General features: G+C 36.9%; 1 protein-coding gene across 1 annotated transcript in view; it reads left to right on the top strand.

The window, feature by feature from the left end:
- LOC127426313 (arf-GAP with coiled-coil, ANK repeat and PH domain-containing protein 3-like) overlaps window positions 1-17566 on the top strand; it is a 121315-nt gene that overhangs the window by 89536 nt on the left and 14213 nt on the right. The window contains exons 7-14 of the mRNA XM_051673052.1: window positions 614-658; window positions 846-941; window positions 3040-3114; window positions 7891-7902; window positions 15999-16111; window positions 16192-16243; window positions 16662-16762; window positions 16848-16959. Of these exons, the coding sequence (XP_051529012.1) occupies window positions 614-658; window positions 846-941; window positions 3040-3114; window positions 7891-7902; window positions 15999-16111; window positions 16192-16243; window positions 16662-16762; window positions 16848-16959 (606 nt within the window). The remainder of the gene's footprint in view (window positions 1-613; window positions 659-845; window positions 942-3039; window positions 3115-7890; window positions 7903-15998; window positions 16112-16191; window positions 16244-16661; window positions 16763-16847; window positions 16960-17566) is intronic.

Genomic DNA, 17566 nt, shown 5'->3' with positions numbered 1-17566 from the left:
CCTCTTTTGGAGATTCTTCCCCCATTTGGAGGTCTCCGGCCTACAGCTATACCTACTTGAAAATCTCCGCTTAACTGCAGTGCTCTTGCATACGTCAACAGAGAAGAATCAGTTGTTTCACCGGAAGAGACAAGTTATGACATTTTGATTAAAGATTTCAAGGTCACATTTTTTTTCATAAAATAGCAAATATGCTGTTTTATATATAAATATAAGACCAGTAACAGTAATAAAGTAATAATAAAAAAAATGGGTCAGTTTTGATGTCTTGCCAACTTTAAGATTAGGTTGCAGTAAGGAGATTGTCTGTATAATATGTGGGTAACACTTTACAATAAGGTTCCATTCATTAACATTAGTTAATGCATTAGGTATCATGAACAAACAATTAACAATAAATTTTTACAGCATTTATTAACTTTTGTTAATGCAAGTTAAAATACAGTTGTTTATTGGTAGGTCATGTTAGTTCATAGTGCATTAACTAATGTTTAATAATACACATTTTTGTTAGTTCATGTTAACTAATGTTAAGAAGTGAAACTTTGTAATGTACCAATATGTGTACATTCAGTGCCTTGTAAATGACTTCTTGCTTTGATATGTTCCTCAGATCAATGTCCTTCAGGCCAAAAAGAAATTTGAAATCCTGGACTCGGTAAGTGTCTTAATGTCTAAAGAATCATTTATGACATTAGTGAGTTGTGAAAGCAATCACTAAACACAGTTTGCCTTTTCTTCCATATTGTGACATATTTCCGAGTGAAACGGCTTATCAAACAAGAAAAAAACTGTTTGATACTTCTTCATTGATTTCTTCACTGTTTCCTCTCTCTCCTCCACAGATGTTGTCGTTCATGCAGGCTCAGTACTCTTTCTTCCAGCAGGGCTTCAATCTCTTTGATGAGATTGACCCCTATATGAAGAAGCTGGCTGCTGAGGTGAGATAGACCTACACATCTGCTCCTCCAGGATCAACATCTCATTAACTCATTAGAGCCCTCTGTTTACCTACTCTCCCCTAATTATGGTCATGTGGTGCTGGCGAGCCTCAGGCTCCAAATTATCAAATGCCTAATGAGTGAAAATGAGGATGACAAGCACATTAGCCTCTATCCCACCTACATTTCTGGTACTTTTCCCTTAATAACTTTTTAGATGAGAACTTTACGGGGAACAGAACACCCGAGGAGACTTTTTCCCTGTTGCATTCGCACTCACAAAAGTAACCCCCGTAGTCACGTCATCTAGTTTTAACCATTAGTTTGCGTGCACAATTCAATAGCAACAACAACAAAATCAACAACACCGAAGGAGGATGCCTGGTTCAGAGCTACACATTTGTAAGGGCTGTTTGGAAACTTTGGCTGCATAGGAAATCGCCTTCAGCTGCCTTGCTGCCTAGTCAGTTAATGGTTTCAACGACAGCGTTTTTGAATTAATGGAACTCTTAAGGAAACTGGTCTCTGAACTGTTTAAAAAGCACATTATTTCATCCTACCTCCTTATACAGCCCCCAAAGGCAGCATTTTCCAGTTTTCGGACGCAACCCATGTCTTCAGGTGACAGTTTACAGTGGAAGCGTGAGTCGTGTGTGTGGTGCTCCGTGCAGCAGCCGGAGTGGGAAGAGAGACACCTCTTCTTGCCACTGTGCAGCACATGCTGAACTCAGTGGACAACATGTTAAAAATGCACTTTAAACCTATTTATCAACACAATCTTTTACAATAAAGGCTTTTGTGACTCAACATAAATTACTGTACTGAACAACTCACTCACTGACTTTAAAAAAGACGTATTGATGAAAGTTAACCATGCAGTAAAAGGCACGCAACATTTCCCTCTAAAATATTCTAAAGTAAACTAGATTTCATGACGGTTCAGTGTCTAATAAAGTTCAATTACTCACTCTCGATAAACATCTTTTTAATTATATCCATCATCCCAGGAAAAAAATTATGTAGTAATCCAGAAATCACTTTATTGTCTGTATAGTCACACAGTACAAGCAGTACAGATGCGATGAAAACTCAAAGCGTCTCCCGATGAAGTCCCGCAGCAGCTTGGCTGACCCCTCGCACACACATATGTGAAAAAGATGATTCTCTTTGGATACATTGTTGGTTTTGTTATTTTTGTTAAGGGAATTGTAAAATTAGTGCAATCCTCCAAGTAGCAGGCTAGCAGCTACAAGTTTGTTTACAAATGGCGGCGACTGACTCTGTGTTTCTTAATGATTTGTGCGTCATATATTTTTGACCAATCACAGGCTGCAGCACCTCCCACAGTTCCTCTACACCCCCAAAAGTACTTGCGCTGGAGTAGGAGATAAAAATGTCCCTTAAAATGGCTCAGAGAAACTATAGTTCCTCAGGTGTGAAATGACAAAAAGGACTAGTCCTGGGGAAAAGTACCTAAAACAGGCTTTAGTCCCTGCAGTGGGAAAGGGCCTATTGTGTCTGACTGAGGCAGGCCTGAAGATAACATGAAATCAAAATGCACTATTTTTTATTGTAATGCACATTCCTGGTCTTACTTATTATGATCGACTCGTGTTGTGAAAATGTAATAACTTTTTCTGTCATTTCTGCTCAGTTTTCCAAGGCCACATGGGAAAGAAAAAAATAATATAAATAATGTCATATCCTAATGTGTCATCCAGTCAAACCCTGTCTTACATTATTTCCATGACTATTTTGTTTTGTTACTGTAAATGCATTCCAAATGCAACTTAATGTTGTCTTTTAAGAGAAAACCCTCAATGTCGTTAGAACATTTAGTTTTAGTATTAGATTTAGAAATTGTAATATTATTAATTTTTTTCTCTATGATGAGATTTCTCTCAGTGTATACAGGCTATCATAAATTTGTGTAGTGAAAAATATTATCTGTTAAACAATGTTCTCTTTTTGAAGCAGGCTGGATTTCATACATGACACACCAGCACACAGAAAAAAAGCCCTGAGTTTCTATTTCTGCACACACAGTTTTGTAGTTTAATTGTGATCACTAATCATCTCGGTTGTATTGGTATTTCAGTTGGATCAGCTGGTCATAGATTCAGCCATGGAGAAAAGAGAGATGGAGCACAAACATGCCACCATACAACAACGGGTTAGCAAATCCATGCTATCTTCTATTTTCTACTCTGTTTTCTACCCTTTTTTTTTCTTTACAGTATCCTTCGTTTTCAGGGGTGTTAAGTAATTGAGTACAGATACTTAAGTATTATACATAAGTATTATTTGTTGGGATTTGTAATCTAGTGCAATTTAAACTGAATACTTGTACTTTTACTTAATTACATTTCCAAAGAACAAATAGTACTTTTTACTTCTTACAAATGTATTTAAACTTGAAAAGTGCTGGACTGATGCCGCCTTTTTAACTGCATCCGACAAACAACAGATGACTGACCAGAGGTCATTTTCAAATGGAGTGTCACGCGGTCTGCTGTGTGGAGTTCTGATCATCTGCAGAGGCCAAATTTCGAATCTGAGTTGTGCTTCCAATACGTTTAAATATTTGTGCTGCTAGACCGTATGTGACCACCCGACTGAATGTGATTTATTTATTCAAAACTATGAGCACGAAGTGAGAAACACTGACGAGTTTTGTCCTAAACACCTGCTACTTCTACAGATTGGACAGTTATGAAGTCAAAAATTATCATTCACGTATATATATATATATATATATGTGTGTGAATATGAAGGCAAGTGTAGAAATTAATGACGTACACAATTAATTACAAAAGCCTTTTGTTTATATACAATATACTGTATATAAACAAAAGGTTTTTGTAATTAATTGTGTACATGTCATAAATTTGTACACATGCCTTCAGGTTTAAACCATATCTATGAATTTCTACTCCCTATTTGCTGAATTATTATTGTTGTTGTTGTTGGGCAACTGTTCATTATAATAATAACTATAAAACCAGCAATGATAATGATGAAAATGATAATAAAAATAATTGACATAGAGTAAATATTAATTATGAATTTTATTGAATTTATCCATCTGCTCAACAGTAAGGTTTGGCAGCAAACCTCAGAAAACAATTCACAAAACCAACAGCATTACTACCGTTCTTCAAAGCTTATTTTGAATTTTTTTTTATCTTTCTCTATGTCTCGAGAGGCTGGATGCTCTGACATCACAATTCATGAGTGCCTTCTCTCATGCAACGAACATTGTGTGACTGTGGCAACGTTGTTGCAAATTTAAATTATGTGGTTCATTACACTTCTCAGGGCAATTCCGAAGTGAAGTGTCCACTGTGTGGCGCTAAAAGCGAGTGAACTGTTCTCCCGAACAGATGAAGTTTTAAAGGTTAATGTATTATTGTGATTTAAATCAACAAAACTGACCTCGCTACCCTAAACCTTAAACCTAAACCTAACTGATAGTGTCAGAAAAAGCAAATGTGACATGAAAAACAATTTCTGAAGCAACCACATCGTTTTGGGGTGCTTCTATGACATTTTCGGCTCACTTGTCGTCTCACATACTGTTCAGGACTCGTACCCCGATCCTTTGTATTGCATATGCAACATTCAACATCAGTTGAGCTACCGCACAATTTGATCACACTTAAACAAGCTTGTAAATGTAGTTGGTTATGTGATGCAAACGTTAAAAATAGTCATCCGCATAGTAAAAGTGTTTATATGTAATTAGATATCATTGTGTGAGGAACAGGGCAAAAAGTAAGTGTTTATGAACTGATAATCTGCTGTTTTACTCGTGATTTGAGTGAAAGGGTATAAAAGTTGTTGTTTTTAAAGTCGATAAAAGCGCCTCTAGTGTTCATTCCACCATGTTATGTACAACAGGCCACATAAAATTAATTCATCAAAAATGTAGTTATTGTAACACGATTCTGTGAGGTTGTGAATGCCACTGGGGGAGAAATATGACAGTCGTCAGAGACAGTAAAATGGCGACTTAATCCAATCAAATTTAACAAAATCTCCTATCTTGATTTCATTCCAGCTAGGAAAAAAGTTACTTTTTATTTTTATAATACTTAAGTACAATTTAATGTGAATACTTTTTACTTTCACTCAAGTATGTTTTGGCTAGATACTTGGACTTTTAATTCTGTAAAATTTTCACTCAGTATCCATACTTTCAATTAAGTATACCCCTGTTCTTTTTTCACATCTTCCTCCATTTCTAATCTTTTCTTTCTTTGATTCCTAGCTTTTTTTTTCTCCTCTTCCTCTTTCTGTTTTCTTCTAATGGGTCTTTTGAAATTACTTCCAGCCATCAAAGACACAAAATAACAATTTCATCTCATAATGTGCTGTCAGTCGATTAAAATTGTAATAGTAGTTAATCACAATTAATCACAGATTTTGAAAGTGCTGAAATTTTACTCTAAATATACTTATTTTCCTGTCAAATTGCATTTCTTCTTAAGAAAGAAAACAAAACCATATGTAACAATATAAAGCTTTATTAACATTTTCCAAACAAATCCTTCCACAATATAAAGATAGAAATGCACTAAAATAGCACCAATTCAAGTAACATTAAATGTTTCCCAAAGTCTAAGAGGGAGTTTGACTAATTGAAAAAACTAGTTCCCACATAGGTTGCATATGCATTGCAAGGGTATTTAATATTTCCGCTTTGCTACAGCAATTATTAAACAGCGTTCATGATTCGCATCAGCGCAGCTTTGAAAAGCGCTTGCAGACAAAAACATTTCATTCTGTGTTTTGGTGATAGTTAAGACTTGCCGTGTTTCTGTGGTAATTAAAATGTGCCTTACTTAGACTGACACCTTACTTACTGAGACTTGATTTCTGTCTTCATTCCCATCTGGGCTTGTTTTGTACAACAAATAGTGTTAAAAGCTCCTTTCCCCATCACTTTATCATTGTCACTGAATCACTGTTGTGTGTGTTTGTGGTGTGTGCGTCAATGTAATCGGACACATCGCAAAAGTTCCGCCCTTGCAACCAGTGTTTATGCTGGTTTATGCTGTATGGATAGTAAATGCGTTAATTATGATTAAGAAAAATGTACGCATTAAACTTTTTTAATTAATAGCATGCGTTAACGCGTTAATTTTGACAGCTCTACTCAAACCATATGAAACCTACATCCCTTAAAGTCTTCCCACCCCAGGTTCCTCTATTTATTTATTAAGACAGGAAATCTAGGTGGCACTGGCAGCATACTGAATTTTTAATCATAAAATGAAAGTAGTGGAAATAAAGTGGCTTGCTGCTGTGCTATGTGAGTCGTGTTGTCAGGTGAGGTTATTTCCACTGAAGCAGAGCCCCCTACTGACTTCCAGTCATAATATTGTCCTATCACTCAACCACTGCTGTCATGTTTGCCTTTATCTGACAATTCAAATAAACATCAGAGCATCGGAGGGCCGCCGGCAATAACAGTTGTAGAAGAGAAACTCTACTTTTGTGTGCGTATTTGATTCTTCGACATATGCTTGCCTCACTTTATGTTGTTTGTTTGTTGTGGCTTTGTTCAAAGTGCTTCATCACCATATCAGTAAAGGATGGTGTCCAGCAGGCACAGATCTCCCTGGGATCTTAGCCCTTAAGAGACAAACACACACACTAACATTCATCTGCTAGCATGTTGCTAGCCAGCAGTAATTTCTGCCAACTCATCTGTGCCAGAAACAGTCTGGACTTTTCCATGTCACCCTGAATTATTGTCTCAGCTTGCCTTTTGTTCTGAAATTTCAGTGGTATTGATAAGGTCTGAGAACATTACTGGACAAAAATCAAGTCTACATGGCCCTGCAGATTTAGAGTCCAAAGAATCAGGACTCAGAATAGAGTTTGTAAAGCAGAAATTACTTCTAGACCAGCACAGCGATAACATTATAGTTCTCTGACAGTCTTGGGAGTTAAAAAGGCTGAAATTTGCAATGATTTGCATTGATCAATGGGACCTGGACATGGAAATTTAGCTCTGTCATTACAGCTAATGATCATAACTAATGTGGTCTATTACCAAGGTAATGTATGTTTGTTTATGAATGCATGCATGCAGTGCATTTAAAAGCTTTTAGTGCAGGCTACTTATACAGTGACCCCAAGACATATTTGGAAACTTAAAGGGATAGTGAAAAAAAGACAAAATGAAAATTCTCTCATCATTTACTCACCCTCATGCCATCCCAGATGTGTATGACTTTCTTTCATCTGAGAAACAGGTCAATATTTAAATCTTTTTTCTCTATAAATCTCCTCTTTCACTTCCACATTCTTCTTTTGTTTTGGGTGATTCACATTCTTCGTGTGTTTCTCCACCTACTGGGCAGGGAGGAGAATTTATAGTAAAAAAGTCTTAAATATTGATCTGTGTCTCACTCACACCTATCATATTGCTTCTGAAGATATGGATTAAACACTGGAGTCGTATGGATTACTTTTATGCTGCTTTTATGTGCTTTTTGGACCTTCAAAATTCTGGCCACCATTCACTTGCATTGTATGGACCTACAGAGCTGAGATATTTTCCTAAAAATCTTGGTTTGTGTTCATCAGAAAGAAAGTCATGCACATCTGGGATGGCATGAGGGTGAGTAAATGAAAGAATTTCCATTTTTGGGTGAACTTTCCCTTAAACATGTCTGAATGTCATTGCATTAGATAACAAAATGTAAAACCCTGTAGTATCCAAAAACAAATGATGCTAGAACATTTCTCAGAGCCAACATCACTTTTCTTTCACTTTTTTTATTTTTTTTTATTTTATTTTATTTTGCTATTACTTTAACCAACTGGTCCCAAGGTCATTTTATTGTATGTATGAATTCAGTTCCCCTCAGTCAGTTTTTACTAATTTTTTCTTTCTTTTTCTCTCCATGTTTGGTCTCACCGTGCTGCCCACATTCAGACTTTGATGCAGGTTAGTTCATTTTCTCATTTTTTAACTATGAATCCATTGCTCATTTTGCCCTTGTTTTGGTCATATCTGTCCATGTTTAAACTCACTGTATTGTGTTGGACTGTCCTTGGATGCATGTTGTGTTGTAGGGATTCAGCTTAGGGGTGGATGGTCTATAAACAATTGCTTTGTTGCAGTCACACGCCATTCACGTTTGGTGTAATCAATGAATGTGTGTGTAGCAGGATGGGGAGACTGCGGACAGTGGAAATATTTGAGTTTAGAAAGTGTACAGAACACTTATCCCAAATATTCAAATTGTTTCATTCCTTGCAGTAGCAAGATGTAAACCAAGACTTTTTCACCAGAGCCAAATGATTTAGCAATTCAGGACCTTAAATGGCATTTTCAGAACAGATGGTGTCTATTTGATGTAGCAGACTGTTAAAGTTTATAAAGCAGCATTGTGGATTAACTTCAGTTTTTGTGCTGTAGTAGGAGAATGAGTCTTATGAAAGATTTTTTTTTTTTTTAACAAAAATAAAGATGGCAGATAAGAAATCCTCTAAGATTTAAATACCACACAGAAAAAAAAAAGCATTTCAGCGCGTTTTCATATCTTTCTATCTCAAATACACGTGCTAACCTCTCTCTCTCTCTCTCTCTCTCTCTCTCTCTCTCTCTCTCTCTCTCTCTCACACACACACACACACACACACACACACTCTAATTCTCTTTCTCTCGCTAGTTTATTCTCCCACGCTCTCTCTGTTACAGTTTAAACTCATATTCCAATCCAATCAATGCATGGCACGTTCTCTCTTCATGTGTTTTCTTTTTGATTGCATCACACCACACTGAATCTCACGAGAGCTGTCTAACACAGTTGTCAGAGTTGTGTGTTTACAAAGCCTTGTCTGAAAGTCTAAAATAGTTTTAAAAGTTTAAAGGATATTCAGGCCTTATTCAGACCCTGTCAGACAGATAGAAAGTCAGATATTCAGATAGAAAGTCATACAAGCATACAGCGCATTACCAAGTGTTTGTTAAGGTCATCTGAGTAATTGCTAGGTCATTGTTAGGGTATTTTGGCTGGTTGCTACGTGTTGCTTGGTTTTTCTGGCTTGTTGATAGGCATTACTAGAGTTTATTGGGTGATTTGCTAGGCGTTTCTATGGTGTTAGGCATTTTTAGGGTTGTTTCAAGGGTTTTCTGGCTGGTTGCTAGGCTTTTCTGGCTTTTTGCTAGGTGTTTTTATCTTGTTGCTAGGCTTAGCAGAGACAGGGCACTTCTAATAAAATGATTGGGAGAAATTGGAACGGTCAAAGGAAGTCCCGCCCTACAGGTAAAAGAGGAAATAACTTTTTGGACACAGACATCGTCTGTCAATCAACTCGAGAACGCGCATGAACATTAGCTAGACAAGCCGGGAAAACTGCAGGTTTTTTTGCATAATCTGAGGTGAAAAAAGCACAAATTATGATTTTACTGCTGATTTGAAATATATTTTTTGATCATAATTTTGACCAACCATTTTGGAGATTTCGGTATTTCCCCATTCAAATAGATAGGAGCTGCTCTTGTATGTTGCTTATTTACATAGAAAAATAGCTAGCTAGCTTGCCCAAGAGCATTCCAAAGATGGAATGACATGTGGACTGACTTGCTAAAAAGACTTTGGACGTAGCTAGACTGTTCTGGCTTTTTGCTAAGGTTGTTGCTAAGGTTTTCTGGCTGGTTATTAGGCTTTTCTGGCTTGTTGCTTGTAGGGATGGGCATAAGTACTCGAGTATCCGAGTACTCGGAAGTGACAGCAATGATCGATCTTTAAAATGATGATCGAAAATGAAAATGCTTGATGTGACTTTTCACTGAATTCGAAATTCAGTGACAACTACCTGACAACTATACACTACGTATCAAAAAGGGGCCTTATTTTTAATTTTGAGATTGATTACGTTGTCATTTTCAGCGGTATCTTGATTGTCAACAGAGACGTCTCATAGCAACCAAAACCTATGAGTAACCACTTCAAACTAAGAGTCCTTGGAAACACAACGGAAACACAGTGACATTATGTAAGCTTACCTGTCCAATAAGAAGAACGCCAATTCAGGGTCAGTTTTGATCCCCCAAAACCAAACAAAGTTCCCTCCAGGAATCAAATGTCATGCCGATGTTCACTCTAGTTTTCGCTGGACCACGATCACGTTCCCGCTTAGCCAGACACGATTCAGTATAAGGCTCTCGGGAGTGCGCATAAACGTCACATCCTTTGGATTTTCCCGGCAAAAGTGACCCGCTCCCTTCGCATGAAAATCAGTCTACAGGCTATAATAGGCAACCTAGGAAATCTGGGAAGGGCTCAGTTTTTAAGTTGCATTACAAGCCGTTCACACATTGGCAAAAAAAAAAAAAATTGTTACATACTGCACCTTTAATGAATCACAATTATCATCAAAAACTCCATCTAACAGATTAGGCAAATTAGTTTGTGTACTCATTTATGCGTTCCTCATTTGTATGTCGCTTTCCTCATTTGTAAGTCGCTTTGAATAAAAGCGTCTGCTAAATGACAATGTAAATGTAGGCGTTCTTTTTTGCACAAAAAATGCAATGAAGCTGCATGTAATTATACAGCCAGCTGCAGTCCCAAGCCCTGCCATGGAAGGAAGTGACCAATTGATTTATTCAAATGATTTATCTGCAGAGATGCCTGAATAGTTTCTTGCCCTCTTCCTGTCTATCTCTCTCTCCACCCCCTCCATACCTCCAGTGACAGAGTTACGATCTCTCTGGCTGTCCCACAACCATGCCGTTTTACTACCTCCTCGTGTTGCATCTGTCACTCCTAACACATGCACACACACTAACTCACTCCTCTCACACTGGTCTTTTATTCACATCTAACACTGTTGTGACACCCTTGGGATTTCCCTTTTTCAGTCTCTCATAGAGTTACGGTATTTTGCAGGATCAGCTGCGCTAGTTGGATGTATGAGCATGCTGTGCTAACGTGGAACACAAAAACAGGCAAATAAAAGACTATGAACTGGATTGCATTCTCTTGATATTATTTCATAAGCTGTTTGGGATTGCAAGCAATCACATTCTTTGTGATCAAGGATTTTGGAAATTATTTTCCAGAATTCTCCAAGTTTCATTTGAATGCATTTTTATCAAATCACTGGAAAACAGAGAAAAAAAAATAAATAAATAAAAAACAGTTCCTTTTTGTTAGTTTTCAGTAAATCTTCATGTGACCTTGATCTTTGTGGACATATATTTTTTAGTGTCTAATATTTCTAAGACATGTGACAGCGTTTCATGTTCTGGTACGTCTTAAAGATGAGATTCTGGCCTTTTCTGTGTTATTTGTATTTAAAAAATTTAAAATTAATTTAAAAAACTGCTACTTCTACTGCTAATAATAATTAAACATTAATAATAATAATATATTATACAGTTTAATAGAAAAAATATAAAATTTTACAAAAAAAATGCATTTCTGTATTTGTATCTTCTGTATCTGTTCGGATTATCAATATTTTTCATTTATTGAATTAAATTCCAAGTATTTGGGAGTGTGGCAAAATAAGAAAGAAAGAAAGAAAGAAAAAGCAAGCGAGCGAATGAGAAAGAATGAATTATATTATTTAAATATAAAATACAAAATAATTTTTAAAAATCTGTTACATGTTTCTTCTGTATTGAAAAAACAAAACAAAAACAAAAAAAGCCAAAAAAAAATTGTGGATACAGTAATCCTACTGCTGTAATAACATACAATCTATTAAACACTGATAAAGTTCAATAAGAAAGACTGGTGGCCAGAGGCGTCATGCCCATTCAGACTGAGGGGGCACATGCCCCCTTAGATTTTGAATGGATTATTTGAAAATCCAAAAATTGATTTACCTTCGATAAATTAAATTAAATTAAATGATTATTGCATGTAAAAAAGAATGTCTTTGGCAGAAATGTTTATTCACATGTCTAAATTTTGTCAGTCCGTCCCTGTTTAGGTGGTGTCCCGTGGCTGCTTCGGGTGCTCACAGGGAGGGTCAAGCACCAAAGGAAAATTCTTTGTTATGGGAATAAAAACGAATTAATTGCATCAACTTCAGTGCAGTTAACGTTTGCCAACTACATCTGATCTCTGTGGAACAGTCAATCAGTTTTAAGTCTTACATAGACTGTCTATATTTTTGTTTGATTGGTCGCTGTTCATTTCCTTTGGTGCTGAAAGGCATTTGATGTTTAAAGAAAGCAGCGACTTGTTATCTTATTTCAGTGTGAATCCTCACCTTTTCAGTCAATATAAACATTTTAAGTAACAAAGTTGTTTTTTCTCACGTTGTGTATGGAAAAATGCCTGCTCAAAAGACTTGGCAAGATCGAAAAAGTGACGTAAAACCGCCTGAAGACGTCAGCCACGCATTGCACCTCAAAAAATGGAATCAAATGGAACAATTACTGATACACATTTATTAGCAAACTACATAAAAAATGTAATTGTTTTATTAAAAAAGTTACTGTGTTACTGTTGTTGACCTTGGTGCCCCTTCAAAAAAATAGGTGCATGACGCACCTGCTTGTGACATCGGGTTTAATCAATAACCTTGGGAATCTTAATCACTTTTAAATTCAGATTAGCTGTAATTATTGATTCTCTGTTGTGACTGCCTATTATTATTATTATTTTTATTATTGCTTCATTATAAAGACTTGATAGATAGATTAAAATCCTTACATGTAACTCAATTGTGTGAGTGTGTGGGGGCTGGAAGAAAGAGGTTGTTCTCAGGAGGGGTTTTGGGAGGGGCAGTTATGCTTGCTTGATTAAACAGCAATGGTCTTGTGGACTGTTAAACAGATGGACAGAGCATTTTTAAACGTCATACGTGGGGAGCGTGCATGAGTAAGGGACACCGCGTGCTCGTAAATCTGCAATTGATGCCCCGGTTTCTGTACGTAACAGTGAAATGATGTTTGCGGTTGGCTCTCTGGTGAGGTCAGGGGGCAAAGCAAAGAGCTGGGCTCATAAATTGACAGCTGTATGCTAATCATGTGAATATTGAATGGTGGAAGTGCGATGCACGAGCTTGATGTTGTCATTTGCCTTTCACTCGCGCTCAAATGAGGAGTGCGCATGAGATCAATGAAGTGTGTGCCTTTGACTTTGATGTGAGATGACATTAGTGTAGGGTAACAAGCGAAAGCTTTTAAGGAAACAAAAGAAGATTTTCTCCTTAATTACTGATGCTTCTGGATAAAAACTTTTTAAAGATGAAGATATTTGCAAGGTTAAAGTATGCCCTGGTAAGTTCAAATGAATTCTTTACCTTTGTGTCAATATAAATTGTTTAGGTATTGTTGCTTTTTTTGTGGTTCATATTATTAGCTATTTTTTGCATAGAGTTAAACTGTATTTTTTGAGTGATTTGTTGGTAGTTGATTCATTATTTTTCCATTTAATATTTGATATATTATTTAGTTTGTGTTTATTTAGTAGGGTTGAATTTAAACTTTTGACTTGTTTATCATTATCATTTAGATTTAACCAAATGTTGCAAAACAGAAACGTTACTGCAATTATAGTTGTTGTATTACTTTTATGCAAGTATACACTCACCGGCCACTTTATTAGGTACACCTGTACATCTACATATTCATGTGATTATCTAATCACCCAATCATGTGGCAGCAGTGTTATGTATAAAATCATGCAGATATTGGTCAGGAGCTTCAGTTAATGTTCATATCAACCATCAGAATGGGGAAAAAAATGTGATCTCAGTGATTTTGACCGTGGCATGATTGTTGGTGCCAGATGGGCTGCTTTGAGTATTTCTGTAACTGCTGATCTCCTGGGATTTTCACACAGAACAGTCTCTAGAGTGTATAGAGAATGGTGTGAGAAAAAAATAAAAACAGCGAGCGGCAGTTCTGTGGACAAAAACGCCTTGTTGATGAGAGAGGTCAATGAAAAATGGCTAGACTGGTTTGAGCTGACAGAAAGGCTACGGTAACTCAGATAACCATTCTGTACAATTGTAGTGAGCAAAATAGCATCTCAGAATGCACAACATGTCGAACCTTGAGGCAGATGGGCACGTTGGGTTCCACTTCTGTCAGCTTTGAACAGGAAACGGAGACTCCAGTGGGCACAGGCTCACCAAAACTGGACAGTAGACGATTGGAAAAACATCACCCGGTCTGACAAATCTGGATTTGTACACAAATCTGGAGGTACACAAATGATAGGCCCACTGCAGCCTCAGTTTTCTGTTCTTTGCTGACAGAAGTGGAACCCAACGTGGTCTTCTGCTGTTGTAGCCCATCCGCCTCAAGGTTCGACATGATGTGCATTCTGAGATGCTATTCTGGTCACTACAACTGTACAGAGTGGTTATCTGAGTTACCGTAGCCTTTCTGTCAGTTCGAACCAGTCTGGCCATTCTTCATTGACCTCTCTCATCAACAAGGCTTTTTCGTCCACAGAACTGCCGCTCGCTGGTTTTTTTTTTTTTTTCCTGCACCATTCTCTGTACACTCTAGAGACTGTTGTGTGGGAAAATCCCAGGAGATCAGCCATTACAAAAATACTCAAAGCAGCCTGTCTTGCACCAACAATCATGCCATGGTCCAAAGCACTGAGATCAAAATTTTTTCCTCATTCTGATGGTTGATATGAACATTAACTGCCGCTCCTGACTCATATCTACATGATTTTATGCACAGCACTGCTGACACACGATTGGCTGATTAGATAATCGCATGAATAAGCAGATGTAGAGGTGTGCCTAATAAAGTGGCCTGTGAGTGTATACTCGCATAAAAGTAATACAACAACTATAATTGCAGGAAAGTTTCTATTTTGCAACAATTGGTTATTGGTTATTGGGCTGATTAGATAATTGCATTGCATGATTGTTGGTGCCAGATGGGTTGGGTTGAGTATTTCTGTAACTGCTGATGTCCCAGGATTTTCACACACAACAGTCTTTAGAATTTATTCTGAATGGTGCCAAAAGCAAAAAACATCCATTGAGTGGCAGTTCTGTGGAAGGAAATGCCTTGTTGATGAGAGAGGTCAACAGAGAATGGCCAGACTGGTTCGAACTGACAAAGTCTACGGTAACTCAGATAACTGCTCTGTACAATTGTGGTGAGAAGAATGTAATCTCTGAAACTATTCTGAGATGCAGGTTGGTGCTGTTTAGGTGGCACGAGGGAGACCTACACAATATTAAGCAGGTGGTTTTAATGGTGTGGCTGATCGGTGTAAAGAATTTCTACAGTACAGTTCATGGTTTCCTAGATAAATTATGATAAATGTTTATTTTGAAGTGCTGTATAGTACTTGAGTGCTATACAGTGCTACATAAGGCAATGTGTCATTTGGGTTGTTCATAAGGACCAAGATTATGTTCAAGCCTTAAGTGCTCTACAATTTTTGGTTGAGCTTCTTTAATAGTACACAACCTATAAAGATTGTCCCTTCTTTCAAATTGTTTGGATCTTTCTTAAAAAAAATTTGTATTTATATATATATATATATATATATATATATATATATATATATATATATATATATATATATATATATTTGGTTGATAAATGATCTCGTGGAATGTGACTCAGTCCGTTTTATTTAGTATTTGTTTATTTGGTTTTGTGTGAGTGTGTTTGTGACTGTAAAGACAGTCAGTGTAATTTATTTTGGTTGAGAATCACTCAAGCATGTTATATCATCTGTAAAGAATTGTAGGTAATATGCTTATCAGTCAGTACAGTGATTTGATCAATATTTGTCTCAAGGGACCGCAAAGTCAGAGGAAGCTTTGAGGAAACTTCAGGAGGCTGCAGGTCATTATTGATTGAAATAAGCGGGATTAGATATGGCTGCTGTAGTCATGGCGATTATGTTTTGACTGATAGGGATTAAGTGTTGTCTTTTGTCTGTCTCTCAGAAGACTTAGCAGAACAATAAGGGTCGTCAGTTTTGACTGCTGAGGATAAGAGAGAGAACCCCTGTCTCTGTGTGCTACTGACCTGCAGAAAGTAATTTGTGTTGAGCATCATTCACAGGAGCTCTGTTTTACATATGGCAGGATTTTGCTTATGATGACTCCAAAGTGGAATTTAATGTTGACGCTCCCAATGGTGTGGTGATGGAGGGATACCTGTTTAAGAGGGCAAGCAACGCTTTCAAGACATGGAACAGGTAAGACTCTAAATTTGTGATTGTGTTTGAATGTCTATGTAATTGTGAATTATTAAGTACACGGTTTTTTTTCCTACCAGGCGATGGTTTTCAATACAGAACAGTCAACTAGTCTATCAGAAGAGACTAAAAGTAGGTGGTTCATCTGCTATAATACAGATTTTATTTTTTTCTGCTGTTGAATTTTTTATTACAGTGCTTGCAATGCAGGTCTGTATTGATGTTCTTCAAACATTCTGGTTAGGGTTTGTTCTACACCCCTAACCGTAAGTAGTTAACTTCTGCAACTGATTAATGTATGCTTTTGTAAATGTAAAACTTTACCAAATCTCAGTTTGACTTAGATTTAGTGAATGTTCTTCATTCAAAAAGTAACCAACAGTGAGGACGTCTTCATAATATTTGCATACTGAATTCCAATTGGTCTTGTTTCTTACATTTTGTTTTTGCAAACTGAAATGTTTTTTCTTTCTTGCATCTATTTAACCATGTAGCCAGCATCACACAAATCTTGTTATTATTGTGATCTCACCTGCCGTGTGTGCTGTAGGATGTCTTGACTGTGGTTGTAGAAGACCTAAGGCTTTGCTCTGTAAAACCATGTGAGGACATTGAGAGGAGGTTCTGTTTTGAAGTGGTTTCCCCTACCAAGTGAGTGCTGTTACATATGTACTGTTTGTTTTTTATGTATGAGAGCGTACAGTTTCTAATAGACAAATCAATGTACCCCCATCAGGAGCTGTATGCTGCAGGCTGAATCTGAGAAACTCCGTCAAGCTTGGATCCAGGCGGTTCAGGCGAGCATCGCTTCTGCCTATAGAGAGATTTCTGAAAACTATTACACTGAGGTCAGTCCTACCAACTACTAAAATTAAAGGGATAGATCACCCAAAAAGGAAAATTCTCTCATCATTTACTCATCCTAGATATTATGACTTTCTTTCTTCTGCTAAACACAAACAAAGATTTGTAGAAGAATATATCAGCTCTGTAGGTCCATACAATGCAAGTGAATGGTGGCCAGAATTATGAAGGTCCAAAGAGCATATAAAGGCAGCATAAAAGTAATCCATAAGACTCCAGTGGTTAAATCCATGTCTTGAGAAGCGATATGATGTGTGGGTGAGAAACAGATAAATATTTAGTTACTTTTTTTACTATAAATTCTCCTCCCTGCCCAGTAGGTGGCGATGTACACAAAGAATGCTAGGCGAAAGAAAGAAGAAAGTGAAAGTGGAGATTTATAGTATAAAAGCAGTTAAATAATGTTTCTCATCCACACCTATCATATGGCTTTTGAAGATATAAATTTAACCACTGGAGTCTTATGGATTAATTTTATGCTGCCTTTATATGCTTTTTGGACCTTCAGATTTCTGGCCACCATTCACTTGCATTGTATGGACCTACAGCTGAGATATTTTTCAAAAAATCTTAGTTTGTGTTCAGCAGAAG

This window comes from Myxocyprinus asiaticus, chromosome 35 (genome assembly GCF_019703515.2).
Source record: "Myxocyprinus asiaticus isolate MX2 ecotype Aquarium Trade chromosome 35, UBuf_Myxa_2, whole genome shotgun sequence".
Lineage (NCBI taxonomy): Eukaryota > Metazoa > Chordata > Actinopteri > Cypriniformes > Catostomidae > Myxocyprinus > Myxocyprinus asiaticus.
The sequence above is the reverse complement of the archived record's forward strand: the minus strand, read 5'-3'. Positions and strand labels throughout refer to the sequence as shown.